The sequence below is a fragment of the Meleagris gallopavo genome, chromosome Z (assembly GCF_000146605.3).
Source record: "Meleagris gallopavo isolate NT-WF06-2002-E0010 breed Aviagen turkey brand Nicholas breeding stock chromosome Z, Turkey_5.1, whole genome shotgun sequence".
NCBI lineage: Eukaryota > Metazoa > Chordata > Aves > Galliformes > Phasianidae > Meleagris > Meleagris gallopavo.
The window spans coordinates 59403573-59424583 of NC_015041.2; the positions used below are offsets into that span (position 1 = coordinate 59403573).

Below are 21011 nucleotides of genomic sequence, written 5' to 3' on the forward strand. Positions count from 1 at the left end.
TTGTGGAGTCTCCTTCTCTGGAGATATTCAAGTCTCGCCTGGACGCCTACCTGTGCGACCTGGTGTAGGGAACCTGCTTTGGCAGGGGGGTTGGTCTCGATGATCTCTAGAGGTCCCTTCCAACCCCTACAATTCTGTGATTCTGTGATTCTGTGTAATTGATAATTATGACCTTTGACAGAATAACTGAGTTTTATGTTCTCTGAATAATTGAGTGTTCATGTTGTGTTCCAGGTCTTTTCCCCTCCTTTTCCCTCTCACTTTCTTTTCTTCCAATCTATCTTAGCCAGTTCAGGAAAGTTTCCAAAAGTGTGGCTGACAGCACAGTTGTGATGGGAATCCAAGTCAGTGAACATCTCTTGGACCTGAAGCAACAGAAGTGAAGTCAGGCCATGACTAATGAGATAGACGGAGATTTCTGGTTTCCCCCACACAACACTTTCCACACTTCTGTAGTTAGATGTCCTTTCCAATATGCCTTTTACAGCACAGAATTTTGGGTTGTAACTTCTTCCTACACTATTAATGTGTCAAATCCAAATCCCCTACATAAGTATTATTTTTCTCAGCTTCCTAAAATCATTGATTTTTCTGGAGTTTGTGCTATTTATGTAGTAACACATGTAGAAATTTGTGACAAAATAACTGCTGGACATTTTATTGAAGGTGGTCCTAAATGAAATGTCAGTGGAGTTGCCATGTTAAATTCTAGAATTAGTCGATTGCAACCATGTTCCCCCTGCTATATTTAATGAAGCCATAATGGCCTTTTGTTACTTCATAATGGCGCATGAAAACTGAGAGGCTTAGAAACTGAGAAACTTCGAATTGAGCACTGAAAGCAACCGTAGTTGGAGTCACATTCAATTCTTTTTATTTAGCTTATGCACACATGTAACCGTGCAAGTATGATGATAAGCACCCTGACTGCGCAAACTAAGTTTAGGTGGGTATAGCTAAGTGTATGCCAAGTTTTGCATGTGCAGAACTGTAAATTAAAAGTTAAATATCAAATTTGGCAAGCATGAGTATCTTATCTTAGATTGGACTGTGTCTTAATTTCACAGAAATATAAAACTTAAATATAAAAAGACATAGTGCACAAAAAAAAAGACAAATGTAAGTCTTTGTAAGTCTCATAATCCTATCACATGCCTTTTTTTTTTTTTTTGTGCAGAGCATGGCAAGGCAAAAGTATTCCATCCACAGACTATCACTTTGCTTTCCTCCCTGTTTACGACAACATGAAAAGTATCATCTGACTGGACTTTTTGCTCATGATAAGTATAGGAGGCCCTGGACAAAAAGTGAGTAGTCTGGTCCCTAAGGTTTAGTTTAAATTCACTGTGGATTGACAGAAAAGTATTCTGTTTGATAATATGATGTAGTCTAATAGGAAAAAATGTATTTCCAGAAGTAGCAGTCTTATAGCATGTGAAGGTAGGATTTATTCATTGCCTAAGCATAAACAGATGAGTACTGGGTATTTGTGTTTGGCACCACAAATTAGGGCAATATTTGATTAGGTCGTTGGCATCTCTGTAAAACTTCATGCTGAATTAGTCAAATGCAGTATAACATGGCAGGAGACATGCTATTGTGCAAGAAAACTAGTGGTCTATATAAGTTATGAAAATAGATCTGTTTAGTTGGGAGGTGATGCTGAAATTTTTGAAAAAATTGGTGTAAAGATACGTGAATATGGATAAAAATATTTGCATGTTTCTGGTTTACTTTCATTCACTTGAAAACAGTAGAAGCAACAATCTTTGCCTCTTCTATACATGTTAGCTGCAGTTTAACTTCTGCAGTGATTGATCTATACTTAAAAATGATTTTATTATTTTTTATGTGATTCTTTTTCGTCCATTTCTATCTCAGTTACTTCAACACAGGACATGATTGCTGTTTCAGTGTTAGATCAATGGAAGAAAAGTTTATCTGTGGAGGATTTCCTGGAAAAGTCAGTGACCTTATCTTTAAAGTATATACGATTCCTTTAATATCATTCAGCTACTTCGTGAGTGATAAGTTAGTGATGATAGAATATGGAAATGTCTTCTGATGGTATAAAGTGGACAGTGCTGTGGAGCTGATTGAGGAGACAGCTTAAAGATATCTTCTTTTCTAAAAGTAGTACTACGAGAGCAGCTCTGAAAGTAATGCCTCCTGTTTTATGATTTTGGCCCAGGATAGCATAGATGTTGGTGGTATCACAGTAGAGTCTGAACCCTCTGCCAACATTCTGCTATGTGTTGTTGCTATGTGACAGATGGCAGCTGAGGGACACTGACAGAAAGGTTTCTGGGATGGAAGTGTGCATGAAGCGAAGGTGTGGAACTGATTTCCTTCATGCAGAAAAAAATGGCACCCACCAGTATCCTTCACTCTTGCTGAATGTTTATGGAGACCAACAGAGGATGTGAGCATGAGCACAGTGAGGGGTGGCTGGTATATTTCATCAGCAAACTTGCTGAGAGTGCGCTCAATCCCACTATTCAAATTACTGATAAAAGTATTGAAGAGCAGTAGTCCCAAGATGGACCCCTGTGGGGTGCCACTTGCGACTGGCCTGTACCTGGACACAGAGCCATGACCACATCTCGACAGCTCACTTAGCTGTGATTTAACAAAATGCGGCTCTCATTTATCACGGTGTTCGAAGTTTTATGGATTTTCAAAGGCTCACATCTTGTTGAACCTTGGGCATTTATTGTTGTCAATACCAGACAGTTTTCGCTCATGAGCTATGCTACTTGTAGTTGCAAAACAACTTTAAGGCTATGCTGCTTTGTAAAATATTTTATTAAAAAATTGCAGCTGTTATTCCCCAGTATCACTGACTAAACATGAAGGTTTATGTTGAAATTAAGAGATGCACTCTGTTCTCTATACTGATGCCATTTATGTGGTTGACCTCCAGATGGTTGGCAAATACCAGGACTGTGTAGTGCAACATATTATTAGAATACTGAATAAATCAATAGGATGAACAATTGAGAAGTCTGTTCTCAGAAATTAGAATATTAGAAACAGTTATTATGTATAAGCAGAAAACACTGGTTCTTCAGAAATGTCAGTTTGTTGTTCGTTCAATTTATATAGATAATGTAGCATTAAAATGGCCATATTTTAATTAGAAATTATGAGTATTTTATCCAAATGTATGGTTAACCCAAAACTATGACTTCTTAAAAAAAATCTGTTGTCAAATGACTTTGCTATTTATTTGGTAACCAGGTTTTCTCCCTGGCAAATATTACTAATACTGACATTAGCACAAAAAGTGTCAAGAAAATGAAATGTGTTTGCTTCTTTGTTTATAGTATATTTCACCTTTTTTTGCGTATAATTTCTGCATGATATGTGAAAGATACGTATACATTTAACCCAGCAGCTTTTTTGATGAGAAGTGTTATGACACCAATAATTTTGATGCTTTTTTCCAGCTATTGCCCTCTGTTAAACATAATGCTGAGATTAAATTTAAGGAGTTTTCTCTTGGGAAATTAAATATGTAAATTGGCAGTAGAGGTTGAATTTTGGGTTTATATTTGAATAATGAAGACAAGTCTGTAATTTCAAATTGTTCTGACCAAATACAGTGACTATGAAAGTTCTTAGGCTGTCTTTTTGTGTGCCATTGATATACTCAGGAGTTACAGAAGTTATTAAAATTTCTTACAGCTGTTCAACTATCCAAATGTTTTTTCTGCTTTTTAGGAAACCTATCAATTCTGTAGGGTTCTATGTCAATAATGAAGTAATAGCAAGTTCAAATCCCATCTCTCAGATTGACACAGAAACATATTATTTACTTGAGAAAGTTGTTTGTGAGGAAGCATCAACTCAAGAGAAATATTTGAAGATCGACTGTGCTATTGAGCTTAAGGAACAGTGGCAAGGTAAGATGTTTACTCTTTTCTAAATTTTACAAAATTTAACTTGTAAACTTCCACATTTTTTTGTTTATGACTGAAGGATCTTTGAAGAGATCATTTGTATGATCACATTACTTGCAATTGCAGAAGTTACAACCATTTTAAGAGATATTTTTTTTCCATGGAGAAGTAGGGTTTAATGGGTTGTAGTAGCATATGGTAGAAAGTGAACCCAAAGGATCACAGTAAATAGATTTTGCTAGGCATTGGTCAAAATGCTAACAATCCTTTGTACTTCAATAAAGTTAGATTCCTGATATGTTTTTTAACATATCAAGATGGAAAAAAGGTAAGCAGTTTCTACTTTGTTCCTGGGATTGAGGTATTTTGAATTGGGTAGCATTCGTTTGTGTTTTCAAAAATGTTTTGGAAAGTACAGCCCTAATGGGTATAATTCATTCTGATTGAGGAACAATATGTAGAGAAAATTTTTATTTTACTGAATTATGACATAATATTCTGAACTATTTTTTTGTTATTGTTGTTTATTCGTCTGTCAGTAAATTAGATTACATTAGGCAAGCAAAGTAACTTAATCGTTTGTTCAGACTGCTCAACAGCAATGTAGGGGGCACAAGTGGTTCTTGTTGTGAGGCTGTACAAGATAATATTTACTAGGAACATACTATCAACAATACAACTGTTCTACAGTTAGTAATTGAAAGTAGTCTTAGTTCATTTCCCAAAGCAATTACCTGATTTTTATCCACATATGTAGAATATAGCTGAATGTTTTAATCATTAGTCAAGTCCTCTATATTGTGTAGTTTGCTCCCAAAATATCCTGTAATTTCCATGGAAATTAAAACAGCTACAAAGAGTGCAATAGCACTGCTTAATAGAGAAAACTCTGAGCTACAAAGCAGCGTTTTGTCAGAGTGCCCCTCTGCTGCTATCTGTGCATGAAAACAAAATGTAACAGAATATTGGCGAGAAGGTTCAGCCTGTATGTACTGCTGTGTCACCATCATCCACCTCTGACCTCATGAGCCAACGTAGTAAAAAAGGAGATATTACTTTCAGAGCAGCCCTCATATTTACTTACAAAAAGAATAAAAAGAATTTGTGTGCTTTCCCATGCTATAGCTCATACCTTTTTAGAAACAACCTCTCAAAACAGGTAAACCTCCATGGGCAGGAGAAGGTGGGGTTTTTTTTGGTTTTTTTTTTTTTGTTTTGTTTTTGGTTTTTTGAGAACTTACAGACAGTTATTGTACTTAAACAAAAGTAAGTAGGCAAGCTAAAAATACTGGATTTTCTTTTTATGGGAGGACACTGTCAATAGTTTATGGGTCGGTTCAGCCCTTTTCTGTGACTAATGGGGTGGGGAACCCATGGACCCACAGCCCAGGAAAGGGGAAAGGGTAAGGAGATAGGCCTAAAACAAAACAGCAGCAGCAGTCTGAGGAGGAAAACTAATGTACTAAATATGAGATATCAGAATGCAAGATAACACAATATAATACAATGTAATTGTAATTGAAGCTAATCAAATAAAAGAGAGAGGGCGTCCAAAACCCAAAGGCCTTGGTCTAATGCTGAAGCTGAGATGGCTAAAGAGCACACAATGCAGACATGGGCAGCAGAAGAGGGACAGTCTTGTGACCTGCAAGCAGTTTTATCTTTCTCTCTGAACGGAAAATGGAAACAGAACAGTGAACAGTCCTCTGAGATGTGCAGTTCTCCTTTTCTTCTGAGATAGGTATACCTGAATTGTCGGCGATCCATAGAACTGGAGCATTAACTCTATAAGTCCCAGTGCTCTACATGATGTTAGGATGTGGAATACTGATAACAAAAATCTTAAAATCATGACAGTCGTCAAGCTATTCATTAGTCTTTTGACAAACTTATTGAATTAACAGATCAATAGTTGTTGATCAGCACAAACACGGTTACTTCAAGCCATTTCTCTTAAGTGCTGTTGCATTAAAGAAGGAAATCTTAGCAAAAGGCTGACCTTAGAGGGAAGTATTGATTCGAACATTTTTTATGTCTCTTATTTTGAAAGATTGTAAAGCTATTTAGTGTCGCTGAAGACTTGGTAGTTGACTCTGACTAATCTGTTGGCAGCATAAAACCAACTTTCAGAAAAAGCATGAAGATGTGAATAGTGAATGACGAAACATAGACATTTACTTGATAGGTAAATGTTATCAGAACTGGAATGTTAAAAGTTGTACAATGTGATTTGAAAAAGTGAATAATGCCAAATTAAGAAAGAGCATGCTAGAGAATTTGAAATGATATTTTTTAACTGTATTTCAAATAGAAGAAGATTAAAATTTAATTCTAGATATATTGCTATATATTGTTGTTGGTTTTTTTTTCTACTAGCCTGTGTGTATCAAAGTATTTCTTTTTTATTGAAATCATCATCATTTGTCAACTCCTCTATTTTTGTCTTTTTCCAGAAAGTTTATCATTGTTGCAGAATTAGTGAATCCACATTTTACTTTTAGATGTAATACACACATTTCTTCATTACTACCTGCTGAAATGTATGAGCCTGTTACAAATTGCGTTTGGCTAAGTTATTCAGCCTAAACTTACTGCAAAAGGTCCTTATGCTACTTGATAATGCAAAGAAGGGAATGAAAGCAGCTTTTCCTTCTAACAAGTGTTACGTGAAAGAAAAGAAAAAAGCTAAAGAAAAAGAGAGCTTATTGGTTAGACCTCTGGAATTCTAGACTAAGTTACATTTAAAACTTTAAAACCATAAAATCTTTAAACTAAGAAATAATTATTGTTTTACTGATGTTTGTAGCATGTGGAATATCACTTGTTTGTAGCATGGAATATCACTTGATAATTCTTCTGATCATTCTTTTTCTTATTTTTCTTCAGATCTACACGTTGAAGATGAATTTGTTTTTGTTGATAATCTGAAAAACTATCATAAAAAACTTCCTAATTTATCTATACTTCTGAGCAGACTTAAATTTTTTTGTGTGAGAGATCCTTTTTTAGTTTCTGAAGGAAAGAATTTAACAGAAGAGAACATTTTTAGGTATCTACAAATTGAATAACATTAAGAATAAATAATAACTTATGAGTAAAGCTTTCAACAGGTTAACAGATTTTATATATTAACTTTTTAACAAATTCAACGGGTAAAGATTTCAGCTTCTCCAGTAGAAAAAAAATCAGGATGAAATTTACAGATGCTGTTTAAAACAGATGCATAAATGATCCAAATAAGAGATACTACTCTGCACCTAATGTACTGTTTCTTGAAAAACAATTGCTTATAATTGTTATGTTTCGTTAAAACATCCCTTGGAACTGCCAAGTATGAATTTCTATTACTTAGAAAAAAAAAAACCTTTTTCCACGTATGTAGCTGTCAAATCTACTACTAAGATTTTCAGTCTTAGATATGAAGTAATCACTTGCTTTATTTTCTGGTCTTTTAAAGGGAATGTTTGACTTTCCGAAATGAAATAGAAATGCAGGAGAGTAAAAATGAATTTCAAGGAATTGAGGACTTCTGTAAAACAACATTAGAAGATAAAGAGGTATCATGATGTTGTTTCTACCCAGTTATTTTATTAGTGATTGTTTTATGTGCATTAATGCTTGTTCATATGCAGGTCATTTTATGGAGGTTTTTTTTTTAATATATATTTTGTAAATATTTAAAGCTTCTTGTTTCTGTGGTTAGAAAAACACTGGTATTATTTGCCTATTTTTAATTTTTCAATAAAGCTGGTAAGAATCTTCACTCTGTTATATTGTTCCTCTGAAACCTGACATGTTGGCATATTTATGTAGATAATGTTGCACTAAGAGTAAAAATGAATTGGAATAGAAAGCCATGGTGTGTCTATGGAAAAGAGAAAGTTCTAATGCATGCTCTGGAACCAGGCTTCTTTTCTGAGGGAACAAAATGAAAATCAAATTTGTCTCTTTCTCCATATTTTAATGTTCTATAAAAAGCAAACATTCAGTTAAACAAATGGAGATTTTACTTGGTTCAGAAATATCTGTTTAGATCCACTCTTTTTATTGCACTGGTTCATTTTGAAATATTGTACACTGTCATTTTTCTATGTATTGAACTAAACTTTGTGTCTGCCATGTATATTTCATGTGTCTTCTTTCTTAAAAGCTCTGAGATCAGGTTAGAATTCATTTAACTTAATTAACTACTTAATTTTTTCCAAGTTAAGACTGTACAGTATTGTCAAAGAAAATTTAAAGTTTACTAAACATTCTGTGATGATTAATATTTTTCAGTATTTCATGTTGCCTTTTGAGTTAGAATTCTGCAAAAGCAGCAACAGCAAATCAAATTCCAGTAAGATTCCATCATATTTGGAATTAAAGGAGTTATTAAATTTAGCTCTAGAAAATATGGCTTATGAAAATACGTGTGAAGAGGTAATCAAAGAAGGTGAGAGCTGGTTTCCTTAAATGCTTTACCCAGTTTTCCTTTTTGTTTTTACAGGCTTAACATGATCTAGCTCTTTTACATTCAATTCACTTAGAATTTATTTCAGACTGTATCAAACTAGAATTTCTGTACATGAAACCATGAACTATGCCATACACAAATTTCAGAGTATTAGAAATGTATCATTAAATGGCCAAGGGGAAATGGCTGGTCTGCCATTTGGTTTAGTCCCCAGTTATGCTGTAAACTTGAAAATAAACAGGAGGTTTATTCATAACCATATCTGGTTTTCTGTTACTATGTGGAATTATTTTGTGTAGTTAAAAGAAAAAGATACTGCCTGGGACTCTTTACTTTGAGCTCAAAAATAAATTATAAATTAACTTGCATTAGTTTTATCAAACAAGTGAGGAAAACTGCTTCTTTTGGGGAGATGCAAATTAGAGTAAAACTGTTGCTTATTGAAGGTAGGAGCAAGACTTTAAAACAACATTTGCACAGGGCAGTTTAATATTCACTTCTCTGATACATTTAGTATATTAAATTATACATGTCATATTCCGGTATCAAGTAAAATGACCTGGCCTCCAGTGCAGATGTTTGAGGATTTTGTATATAGAATAAAAAGGAATAAATTGACATTTATTTTAATCCTCTTCAGTAGAAAGAGAACCTGCATGCACAAGCACTTAGTAAACTTCATTTTGGCTACCCACTTATTGCAGAAATCACATCACTGTAGACGTAAAAAGGCTGAGTGGTTCAAATGGCAACTACAGTGCATTTCAGTTGTTTTCCAGCAAGTCCAAGGGACAAGACTGGACACTGTTCTGGTCTGTAAATCACTGATTTATGGCACTTTGTGTTACTAAGCATAACAAAAATTTTTCATACTGATAAATTATGGAGATCCACCAAGGAGATTTTTTTTAATTGTTTTGACAGGAACGTTCAGTAAATGGTTAATTTATGGCATCCTTTAAAACCCATTTTCAGCTCTCAAAGAAAAACTTGCGAACAAAATGGAAGTTGCCAAATACTGTCCTACTTCAGTGGTTAGCTCCAGTAACAGCATAAGTATGTTGGGAATCTCTGACTCAGGTAAGAAGACCTACACCCAATACTGATACTTCAAATAAATTCTTCAGATGTTTGTCCCTTATGTGCCTCATTTACTTGAGAGCATTTGGCTTGGGTAATCTATTTTGTACTTTCACCATAGATGGGTAGAAGTGCCATGCTCCTTTCAAGAGTGCTGAAAGCTAACAGCAAACAGCTTTAGGTTCTTTACATTTCTTTCGGCTAAAGATGGTGCCTGTAACTTTCATATTTAGTTTTTGTTTGTTTGTTTTTTTTAATCTTGCAACCTCTCTACTCACGGAGGGCAGAGGAAAGTGAAGTCAAGCTGATGATGGTTTTGGAGTGAAAGAGTGCAGTTTAAAGTTTAAGTACTTATGCAAATACTTTCAAAGAATGGTGTTGGAGGACTATTCTGGGAGAAGTACCAAGATCAGGTCTTCCAGAGGTACAAAACTACTGCACAATCATTTTGGCTTGCAAGGGGTTCAGTAACGCTGTGTGGAATGAATTCAAACAGCCATCGAATCTGTTTTCCGCAGAAATAAACTGAAAATGTTGAGGTGCTGAAACATGTGAGTTAAATCCTTCCTTTTCCTATGCTGAAATCAGGAAATTTCATTCTGAAAAGCCTGGACAGAAAGCTACATTTGAAATTCATTGTTTCCTGGGAAAAGTGGCAATACTTTATTAAACAGCATTTAGATGAATAACTATTAGGCCAGTTGGACTAGATGATCTCAGAAGTCTTTTCCAACGCTAGTGATTCCATGATTCTGTAATTTCTCCCTCTAATGTATGTTCTATCTTGCAGAAAGTCTACCCATTTTTGTATTGGGCAATAGCAGCGTTCTCCTACAGCACATGTTCACTTGATAATTTTCCATCCAGCATTTCTAAAAATTATAGAGTAATACTGTGTTTTTTTCAGATCAAAAACCCTTTTTTAATCTCAGTTTTAATATGATTTAAAGAAGACTGATGTCTTTCTCTTTCAGACTAATAGTATCATGTTCCTGACATTGAGCTGTAGTGGAATTTTGATGGGAGCAATCATACCTTCTCAAAGTGTCTGGTGTATGTTCAGTTTGCCTTAAGCTTTGTGTTTTCCCCTGAAGAGAAAGTTAAACCTAATTTCCCTCTGGAGATTATTGCCTCACAAGATTAACTTTAATCTGAATCCACTAAACTAGCTGCCTGCTCTTTACTTGAAATACTTATGATAAGCAGGAGGAGTTGAAGTACAGTTTGTTTGAGAAATTTGGGACTCTTATGTATACAAGTTGGCTATGGCCTTACCTAGGATCTTGTCCATTCTTCCAATACAGATGAGTAGGCAAGACATCTTGAATTATTTTTTAAAAGAAAGTGACATCATTAATCTCTGTTGTGAATTTTCTGGCTGAGATCTGCTATTGAACTGAATAAGATTCAGTCACTAGGGCACAGACAGCTTACATATCTTTCTTTTATTTTTTTCTTTCTTCTAAAGATGTTCACAGATCTGTAGGCTTGACATCTGCAAACCCAACTATGTTACTAAGACACGGTTTCTAATGGAAGTTCCTATATCGAATCGAATTTCAACAGGGAACCTTAGTATTCTCCATCTCTTTCTTAATTTTGCTGTGTGTGAGTTAACAGAAGCACAACATATTTGCTGAGACTCCAAGAAGAATCAGTCTGAAAATAATGGCATTTTTAATCAACATTCGTTGTTTACCAACCTTTCCTGCTAGCTATGGGGGTTATTTTTTGATAAAGGAGAGTCAAGAGAAGCCACTCAGGTTTTTATGTAATTAGGAAGTGAATAATTCTCTAAGTGGAGGCAATGTTTAGCTACTGTAGTGGGTCAAAATGTTCCAGTCTCAAGGACAGAATAATTAGATGTGAATGAATATGAACAACATTACTAAAGGAGAAATAATTGTTCTTTATTCCGGAATTTTGCGGTCCTGAGATAAGCTCTGATCTTGTCCAAAAAAAATCATGAAATTTGTTTCTTGACATGAAAAACATATTAGGGAATCTGAAGTTCACAGCTGAAGTTCACTGAGCATTTTTTAGTTCTAAGTGAGAAAGAAATTTTACTATTTGGAAATGTGCTCTTTTCTTTTGTACAATTTTAATTTCTTGTTTTTCCACATATACGGTTTATTCTCTGGCTTCCTAACACTCTCCTGTATCCTTCCTGCCCTAAAATCTGCTTGTTAGTTTGGACAAGGAGCAGCTGCAAGCAGCTGGGCAGGTGTCTGAGCTTACTGAGTGCCAGTTGGCCTAACAATGTGCTTATGGTGATTGCAGCTGCTTACAGCCTGTTAAAATGAATAGGGAATTTGTTACAAATGTTTTTCCTTATGGAGGCACTAATTTAATTCTAATTTTTCTGGCTGTTAGTTTTCTGAGAACATGGAAGAACTGTTTATTTGTTTTTTGTGACCTCTGCTTTCTCGTCAAACTTAACTTTCAAGACTATTGGAAGAGTACTGGAGAGATGAACACCAGGCCAATCATATAGACTTGCAGTTTTTATGGAATTATACCAAAAACCCACCAAGTTGCAAATTCTGCATAAGATTTTAATGGAAAGAAATAATCCATTAAAATATTCACATTTAATGTGATTAGCAAAAAAAGGTTGTGAAAAATGACTGACATGTAATAGTAACAAGCATGTTTGTCCATATACTTTAATACAACTTTAAAACTGTGATTCACTTCAGTGTTCACACCTATAAATTGAAACGAGAACTAACTCTATTTGGGAATATAATTCCATCTTTATAAGTCTGAACTTTGTTCCTGAATTTTCCAGTTCTATACAGTTGCACGAGCACTGTTAAAGTCTCCACAAAAATTGTCTCATCTCTCTAATCCGAATAGTTTCATTTATGTATGAACTAAGAAAGCCAACAGTGGTCATCAGCTAATATCAGACCTAACTCATAATACGTGGTGATTTAATTCTAAGCATAACTTTACATGGGAGAATAGGTAGCGTGAATTACGTTACAGAATGAATAAGGAAATGTAATCTCTTTTATCTCCAAACTGTCTGGGAATTAAATATGAAGCCTATTTGTTTTTTATTGCTGAAGTGGTGGATTATCCCATTAAGACATCAGGAATGTTAGTGAAGAACATCATCATTATAAAATTTGTAAGTTTTTATGCTTCATTCACATGAAGCCTTGTGAACTGTATTAGATTTTTGTTTGGGTGGGGTGGGGTTTTATACATTTTCTAGCCCATCACATCTCATATCTGAAAGATGAAATGGAAGTACCTTTAACTCCTTCATGCAAACAACAAAGATCACAGGTGAATTTTCTCTGCGTAGGACTTCAAGAAGAACTTAATCCTCTTTTTGGTAACAGGTAATGAACACTTTATAGTAATAAATTATGTCATAAATACTCTAAATCATAAATACTTAAAATTAGTGGAAAAATTGCTTTGGTGTGTTTGTGAATTGGTGATGACTGAGACAGTTATACGTATAATCTCATGGTATAAAAGAAACCACAGTTTCTATTGTAAGTGAAAAAGGTTTACAATGTGAAACAAAAAGGTTTGCAATGTGAATAATCTCTATGTGTGGCCTTTTTTAACAGAGCTTGAAAAAAGAAACCACAGTTTCTATTGTAAACCAGAAAGTCTCCTGGGAGACTTGATAGACTGAAAAATCCATTCTCATTTTTTGAATAGGCAACAGTAAATATGTATATAATAGCATGTATATATATCAAATATATACATTTACCACGTATCACCTACCAGAAGAGATTCCTGGAGAAAGTAAGAAAGTGTTTTCTGTGGTGTGGGGGTACACAGCAGTGGAATTCGAGCCTTTTCATACTGACATAGAATCAGGATGGCTTCATCCTTTCCTTTTTATTCTGCTGGAAGACTAGCATTTTTTGTTTTGCTGTCTCTTCTGCATATGCAGAAAGGCTTTAAATACCTTTTTTGGAAGAGAACACAATCTAGAGAGAATTCTCATGCAGCACCAATTTGCTTCAGGAAAAAGACTTGATATCTTCTCTCACATCTTCCTTCTTACAGTGATGTTGCATGAAATTATGTCCTATATGCACAAGAAAATATTTTTAATGAATGATTGTATGAACATGAAATTTGAAGAGATGGTGTATCTTTAGAAGTAATTTTGAATAAATCAACCAGTTTTAAAATTCAACAGATGATACTGTTAAACTTCACACTTCTAAGTCTTCTTTTATATTCTTAGTATTTTGATTGCAGAGCCCTCTAGGGAATACTTAGACTCTTTGGTATGGCATTCAGAGAAGTACTGGGATAATGTGAGCTCTCTTTTACTTGTCGGTAAGGAAATACTGAACTTCTAACTGATTTTGAACACTTCTACATACATGGAGAAAATGAGGTGGAAAAAATAAAGTTGTAATACAGAGCATGTCTTTTGAGCCACTGAGGCTGACCCTGTTAATGTAACTCTCTGGTTTGGATAACCTGACTTTTTAAAGTAAGCATAAATAATATCAGTACGGCAACAAAGAATTTAGTATGTCATGTATTCTTCTGTGGAGATAATTTGAATGAAGAGTTTCACTTCATTACAAAATGTTCTGTTCAGTACTACTAACTGTATTCAAGAAGTGAGGTAATCTGAGCATAAAACTAAAATCTATTGAAGTAATTCTATTTTGGATGCTATTTTACCTAAAGTAATGTTTATCAGGCAGTAGGAAAAGTACTGAAAATGGAAAATAATTTTTTAACTTGACAAGAGCTGAATTCATGTTAAGAAAAAACAACAACAACAACAAAAAGCTGCAGGTGATTTCTGACAGCACCAGAATACTCATTACTGCTTTGCTTTTAAGTCTCATAATGGGCACTGGCTTACAAACAAAAATAAAACCAAGGGAAACGCGTACTACACGGGTCATGAGTACTTGGTATTTCCAAAATGACATTCTGCTTATTTTCGTTTCTAAATTATTGATATTATATGTTGATTTCTGTTTTTATAGAGTATCAAAGTTTTAAACTTGAATATCGGCGCCATTCTCTCACAGAACTAAAGAAAATGCTCTCAGTTGATGTAGAAACACCAGTGCTTATTTCACTAGAGGAGGACTGGTGGCTTCATGTGGGATTATATCTGGTCTGTGTTGGTCCTTTGGAGCAGTTTAACAGGGATTCCAGTAATACAAACAGTTTGCTTTCTACAGAAGTAGAAACATTCACACAATTTTCTATACATCAATTAGAAAGTAAGTATCTTCTTCAAAATAAATCAGTGGTAAAAGGCAAAGATAGATACAGAGAAAGTGAAAGAAAGGGATGATTATTATGTTTCCAACAAGGACAGAAATGGAAGATTTTTTGTTTTCAACAAGTTTTGTAACACTGTGAAGCAGAAACACTGCTGTAGTTAAGACGTACTTTCAGAAACTTAAAACATCTTGCAGTAACAAAAATGTTTAAATACACAGTTATATTTTCTAAAAGTATGCAGATGAAATGTCAACCATAGTTCTTTTAAATTAAGTGGTTTCATACATCGCAGCCCATTGCTTGAACAAGTGTACTCTTTGCTGGGTTCAAAACAGATACTGGAGTGTGCTCAGAGAATGGAGGGGCCTGGAGCACAAGTCTTTGAGGTGTGGCTGAGGGAGCTCGGGTTGTTCAGTCAGGAGAAGAGGATGCTCAGGAGTGACTTTATTGCACTCTACAACTTGTTGAAAGGAGGTTGTAGCAAGGTGGGAGTTGACTTTTGCTCCTGGATGACAGTGATAGTCAGTGATAGATTGGATGAGTAGTAATAGTCTCAAGTTGCACCAGTGAAGGTACAGCTTGGATATTAGGAAAAATTTCTTCTCTGAAAGAGTGTTGAGATATTGGAACAGACTGCCCAGGGAAGTAGTAGTGTCACCATCACTGGAGGTACTCAAGGAATTTGTAGACATAGCACTTAAGGACATAGTTTAGTGGGCATTTTGGTGATGGGGTAGTGGTTGGACTAGGTGATCTTAGAGATCTTTTCCATTAAGATAATTATTCCATGATTTCACAAGGAAGAATTCCTTTGGAAATAGTAGTTTTGGTTTAGAATATTTTGATTATTTTTTTTTTCTTTTTTGTCATCAACAAGTCTGTGGATGACACCAAGCTGTGTGGTGTGGTTGACACACCTGAGACTTGGCATGCCATTCACAGAGGCCTAGACAGGCATGAGCAATGGACCCAGGTGAACCCCAGGTTCAACATATCCAAGTGCAAAGTCTTGCACCTCAGTCATGCAACCCTCACTAGTATAAGCTGTGAAACACTAGGATAGAGAACAGTCCTACTAAAAAGAAGTTAGAGGTACTGGTAAATGGCAGGCTGGACATGAGCCAGCAGTGTGCCTTCTTCACTGCCCAGGCCGTCTGTATCCTGTACCCTACATTAGAAGAGGCATGGCCAGCAGGGTGAAGGAGGTAATCTTGCTCCCCTGCTCTGCACTGTAGTGACCTCACCTGGAGTACTGCATCCAAATGGGGAGTCCTCAGTACAAGAGAGACCTGGACCTGATAGAGCGTGTCCACAGTAGGGATACAGAAATGATCCGAGGGATGGAACACCTCTCCTCTGAGGACAGGCTGAGAGAGCTGGAGTTGTTCAGCCTGGAGAAGAGTAGGCTTCAGGGAGACCTGATAGTGGCCTTTGAGTACCTAAAGAGCAGCTATGAGAAAGGAGACAGACACTTGAGTAGGGTCTGTTGTGATAGAGTAAGGGGAAATGGCTTCAAACTAAAAGAGATTTAGATTGGATGTAAGGGATTTTCCCAATCAAATGTGTTGTTATCCCACTTCTTAGAAACCTAACAGCAGGAGGCATCACTTTTGAAAACTTAACAAAAACAGTAGCATGGCCTTCTGATTCTCAGAATTGAACATTTTGACTGAGGAGTAATCAGTACAAATTTTCTAAAATCAAATTCTAGCAATCTGGGAAGACAGAAAGAAGAAATTCAAAAATGCTTTCAATCCAAAGTAATTTACTTCAACTAGGAGCAATTAAAAAAAAAAATCTGCATTATAGCAGAGAAATCAAATTTTATTTTTTAGGATGGCCTGAAGAAAAGAATTCCATGACAGATCAAGAATTGCTTTCTAGTGAAAGACATCAGACAGATGAAGTAACTGATCTTTGCATGTCACCTCAGACCAAGATGCAGCACTTTGGCCTACCTATAAATGCTGCATCTTCTCTCAAAATAGACAAAACAAATATATCTCTGGAAAATGTTACTGGAGGAAATATACAAAAGAGAAAGATAGAAGAACCTGTTTATTCCTTAAATCGAGAAGAGAAGACAGACATTTCACTTGTGTCTGTCAGTTGTAAAGATATGCCCTTTAAACAACACAACTCTTCTGAGGGTCAAAAGCTCACATCGTTCACACTTGATTCAAAATGGGACAATGATGATTCTGATCTGAACAACTTTATAATGCTAAGATGTAAACACACAATCACTCAAAGACAGGAAAAAAATGGTGTAGATCATCCTGGGAAAGGTATGTGAATCATTTTATTCTGCTGTTATTCCATTTGCAGTACTGTTTTCTAATGCCAGTTACCATGGATGCTGGTATTTCATGTTTGTAGAATTATGGGGGGAAAATCTCAGCTCAGTGGTAAAATTTTTAAAATCTTTAGTTAAATTTTCATCTAAGATTCTTGACTTCATTGGTTCTTTAGATTTCTTTGGGTTGGTTTGTTTGTTTGTTTTCAGTTTTGTTGGAGGTTTTTGTTTTGGTTTGTTTTTTATTGTTGTTGTTGTTGCTGGTTGGTTGGTTGGTTTTTATTATAATATATATGAGTTTATTCCTGTGCTGAAGAGTGACTTTAAATTGTACTTACTCCAGAAGATTTGAATATCAGGCAGCACTTATTTACTGTGTAAGTGCTAGAGCCCTGGCACAGGCTGCCCAGATGCTGTGGAGTTTCTGCCTGAAGATTCCTGTAGTGGTCTGGATGTGGTCCTAGGCATCCTGCTCTGGGCCTTCCTGCTGGGACAGGTGTTAGAACAGGCAAATGCAGAGATTTCTGCATATCTCAGCCATACTGGGATTCTCTTTTTTTTCTGTATGTCCTGAGTAAGTTCCTTGGAGAAATCAGTTACTTTTATTTTTGCCTTTGTAGAGTTAGCATAGCCTAGACAATCAGCAAGAGATAAAGTTCTCTCAAAAGAACTGCTGGAACTGTTCTTGTTTCTATAAGCCACAGAAAATAATGAGACAGTACAGGTGTCAGAGAAAACAAGAAGTTATTGTCAGCTTTGTTCTCACAGTGCTTATGAGAGAAGCTCAGGCTATAGAGTGAGCACTGCAGGACTGAAAAAAGAGGAAAAAGAATAGGAGGAAGTCCTTATCTGTTTTAAAAAATAAAGAAGTGGGGTAGTTTGTGAGGCAGTGACATATTTCCAAGCTCATTTTCATGACGATCATACAAAAAAAATATTTTTTTTTCATTTTTTGGACTTGTGTACCAGAGTTTTTGACACCAACTTTTTATTGTGTTTCAGTTAAGTCTTACCATTGAAAAAATGTTAAATAAAAATTTTAAGCAGTAATTCTTGTGGAATTGAATTAGGATGTTTGTTTAACTACAAGTTATTTTTAATCTTATAGGGCAAATTAATTCAGGGTGAAATTCATTTTTTGCAGTTTCTGGTAAACATCTCACCCCCTGCCCCCCACCCCCCAAAAAACAAACAAACAAACAAACAAAAAACACTGAACTTTCATGGCCTTATTTAGAAGCAATCTTACTTTTAAAACTACTAGAGCAAGTTATCAGAAGTGTAGCTTTATGCTACCATCTAGTGAATTCTGACTACAACTGCATCTCCTGGGAAGACAAATAAAAATGTTTTGAAAGACGAGCAGTCAATTCTACACTTTTAAGCAGGGAGTAGTAAGCTTGTGAAAGTTTAGGTTAATGAAACTGTAGAAAGATATGTGCTAGCAGGTAGACCCCAGTGTAACAGATCTGTTATGTCTGATGTAAAAGCAATGCATAAAAATATATAGTTATTAATGTGGATGTAAATGTATATGTTTTTGTAATAATTAAAGCCTTATTAAAAGTCATTCTAAATTTAGCTTAATAAATACTTGCACTATTCATAGGGTTATTCCACCTTTGTTTTTCTTGTTTAGCTTACTTTTTAAAGATTCCACTTTGCATAATACTTAGTTTAGAAAATATACAAGAGAAAATAAGTAAAACCAATTTGTTGATTCAATTTAACTCACATTTGGCTCTTTAAAACAAGGAGGCTTTTAAACTTAATTTGAAGTTTAGGGTTTTTTAATTATATTTTCATTTCTCTTTGATCAGTTTGTTTTTTGAGTTGACTGAAGTTTTTAACTGAAAATAATTGGCAGTGTGTAGGAGACAACCAATCAGAACCCATTTCTGAAATAAGAGATAGCACTGACAAAGGAAGCTTTGTGAACAGAAGTGCATGGAGATCATGCATCAGCATCTATAAAGAGCAAAGCAAAAACAAAAAATTTAAATACTAGTAACTTGCAATAGATAGCTGTAAGATAGGAAGAAATTGTTATCTTATGTAAGTGATTGTTCAAAGAAAATTTTTCTTCTGCCATTTGCTGTTTCCATGTTCTTTCTGGTTTGCTTTTATTATCTAATCCTTTCTACTCATACTTGCTCATTATCTAGCATCTCCACTCACAATGGCTGAGAACTTGTTAGCACCTCAATTCCTAGGAAGTGTAGCCTGAGACTGCCACATCTTGGTGTGTCTCAACGCTTTTTTCGGTAGTAAATGAGATGTTTGTGAAAAGAAAACATCGTATATATCATACAAGCTACTTAATTTGAAAAGCTTTTTGCATGTAAAGTCATTTACAAAACAATTTTCTTAACCATTGAGAGGATTTTGTTACATTTGTATAAAAATTTTTATCCCTGATTCAATGACCCAGTGCTACAGCCTGAAGAACTACATTTACCTGATCACAAAGAAGACAGTTCTGTTTGTGAGCCTGCAAGAACAGAGAAAAAAGAGCAAGAGAATTACAGCAGTGTCATAGTCAAAATTCAAGCATCAGGTATACTGATTTCTAATATACTTTATAGCACTACAGATGCATAGCATTGCAGCATATTATCATTTTTTATTAAAAAATTCCAGTTGGATAAATATGGAAATGATTAAGCTTGCTATCATCCTTGTGATTGATGACATGCGAAAGAGATGGGCATTTGTGTACGTTGGTGTGAGCACAGTCTATGTAATTACGACTTAAGACAAAGACAAATCCCATGCAAACAAAAAAATACAGGTTTTTAGTTATGTCTGACCCCTCAGCTGAAATGAAATCTCTTCAGATTAATCAGTATTCTCAAATTACAAATGTGAATTTTTCCATAAAGTAAATGAGAGAATGGGAGGCAGGATGGATTAGCTGTGAAAATGTCTTTAATAAAATACAGTTCAACAAAGTAGCTGTGCTACATCCACACAATAGCAGTTTGCCCTGAGTTTATCTAGTACATAACTGAGCCTTATTCAGTGAACTCCTGCTCTTTATTTTTTTAAGAGCATGAAAACTACATGCACTGAGAACTACATTTTTGCCGTACAGTAGGAGTTGTAGATAGGAGCCATTCCTGGTAGATAAATATTAAAAGGATATTTATCCAAGATATTTTACAGCCTCAAAGTAAACACATTCAAAGCATGTCCAACTCCATCACAGTCCTTGAAATGGAGAGTGTTTCATTGTGCTTCAACAAACCCAAGTGCAGGATGCTGCACCTGGATTGGGGCAATTCTAAACAATGTCACAAATTTGGGGATTAAAGGATTGAGATCAGCCCTGCAAAGAAGGATTTGTGGGTAATGGTGGATGAAAAATTGGACATGAGCTGGTAGTGTGCATATGCAGTCCAGAAACCCTATGCTACACCAGACTGTGTCAAAAGAAGCATGACCAGCAGATTGAGGGAAGTAAATGTCCTCCTCTGCTCTTGTGAAGCCCTACCTACAGTACTGCATCTAACTCTGAAGCTCCCAGTACAAGAAGGACATGGTAAGAGCAAATTTGGAAGGGATCACAAAATGAGCAGAGACCTGAAGTCTTTCTCCTATGAAGGAAGACCGAAAGTGCTGAGTTTTTTCTGTCTGGAGAAGAGAGGGCTCAGAGGAGACCTCATTATGGCCTTCCAGTGTTTAAAGGGTGCTTATAAGGAAGAAACACATTTACAAGCACATGCAGTGATAGAACAAGGGATAAGAATTCTAAACTGTAAATCTAAATCTTGATTTAGATTAAATATTTAAAGGAAATTCCTTACTCAGAGAGTGATGAAGCTGTGGATGCCCTGTGCCTGGAGGCATTCAAGGACAGGTTGAGTGGGGCCCTGAGCAGCCTAGTCGAGTGAGTGGCAGCCCTGTTCATAGCACGCAGATGGAATCCTTCCAACCCAATCCATTCTGTGATGGCCTTGCATACGATGGAAAGGAATCATTCTCAAAAATAAGCTATAGCCAAAATAGATGTTAGAAAGATTCACTTACACTTTTTTTT

The 21011-nt window shown here is 35.4% G+C and overlaps 1 protein-coding gene across 4 annotated transcripts in view; it reads left to right on the plus strand.

Annotated features, from left to right (window-relative positions):
• The window catches only part of SHOC1 (shortage in chiasmata 1), a 27644-nt gene that overhangs the window by 3834 nt on the left and 2799 nt on the right, over window positions 1–21011 (plus strand). The window contains exons 1-13 of one of the 4 annotated variants that reach the window (XM_031557375.1): window positions 798–946; window positions 1178–1307; window positions 1882–1963; window positions 3724–3905; window positions 6789–6951; window positions 7360–7459; window positions 8181–8337; window positions 9334–9438; window positions 12662–12791; window positions 13664–13758; window positions 14430–14672; window positions 16512–16964; window positions 19404–19529. In XM_031557375.1, the coding sequence (XP_031413235.1) occupies window positions 1181–1307; window positions 1882–1963; window positions 3724–3905; window positions 6789–6951; window positions 7360–7459; window positions 8181–8337; window positions 9334–9438; window positions 12662–12791; window positions 13664–13758; window positions 14430–14672; window positions 16512–16964; window positions 19404–19529 (1963 nt within the window). In that variant the 5' untranslated portion in view covers window positions 798–946; window positions 1178–1180. Of the gene's footprint in view, window positions 1–797; window positions 947–1177; window positions 1308–1881; window positions 1964–1991; window positions 2333–3723; window positions 3906–6788; window positions 6952–7359; window positions 7460–8180; window positions 8338–9333; window positions 9439–12661; window positions 12792–13663; window positions 13759–14429; window positions 14673–16511; window positions 16965–19403; window positions 19530–21011 lie in introns of those variants that run through there. The other 3 variants (XM_031557374.1, XM_031557376.1, XM_019610663.1) reach the window with 3 other exon arrangements.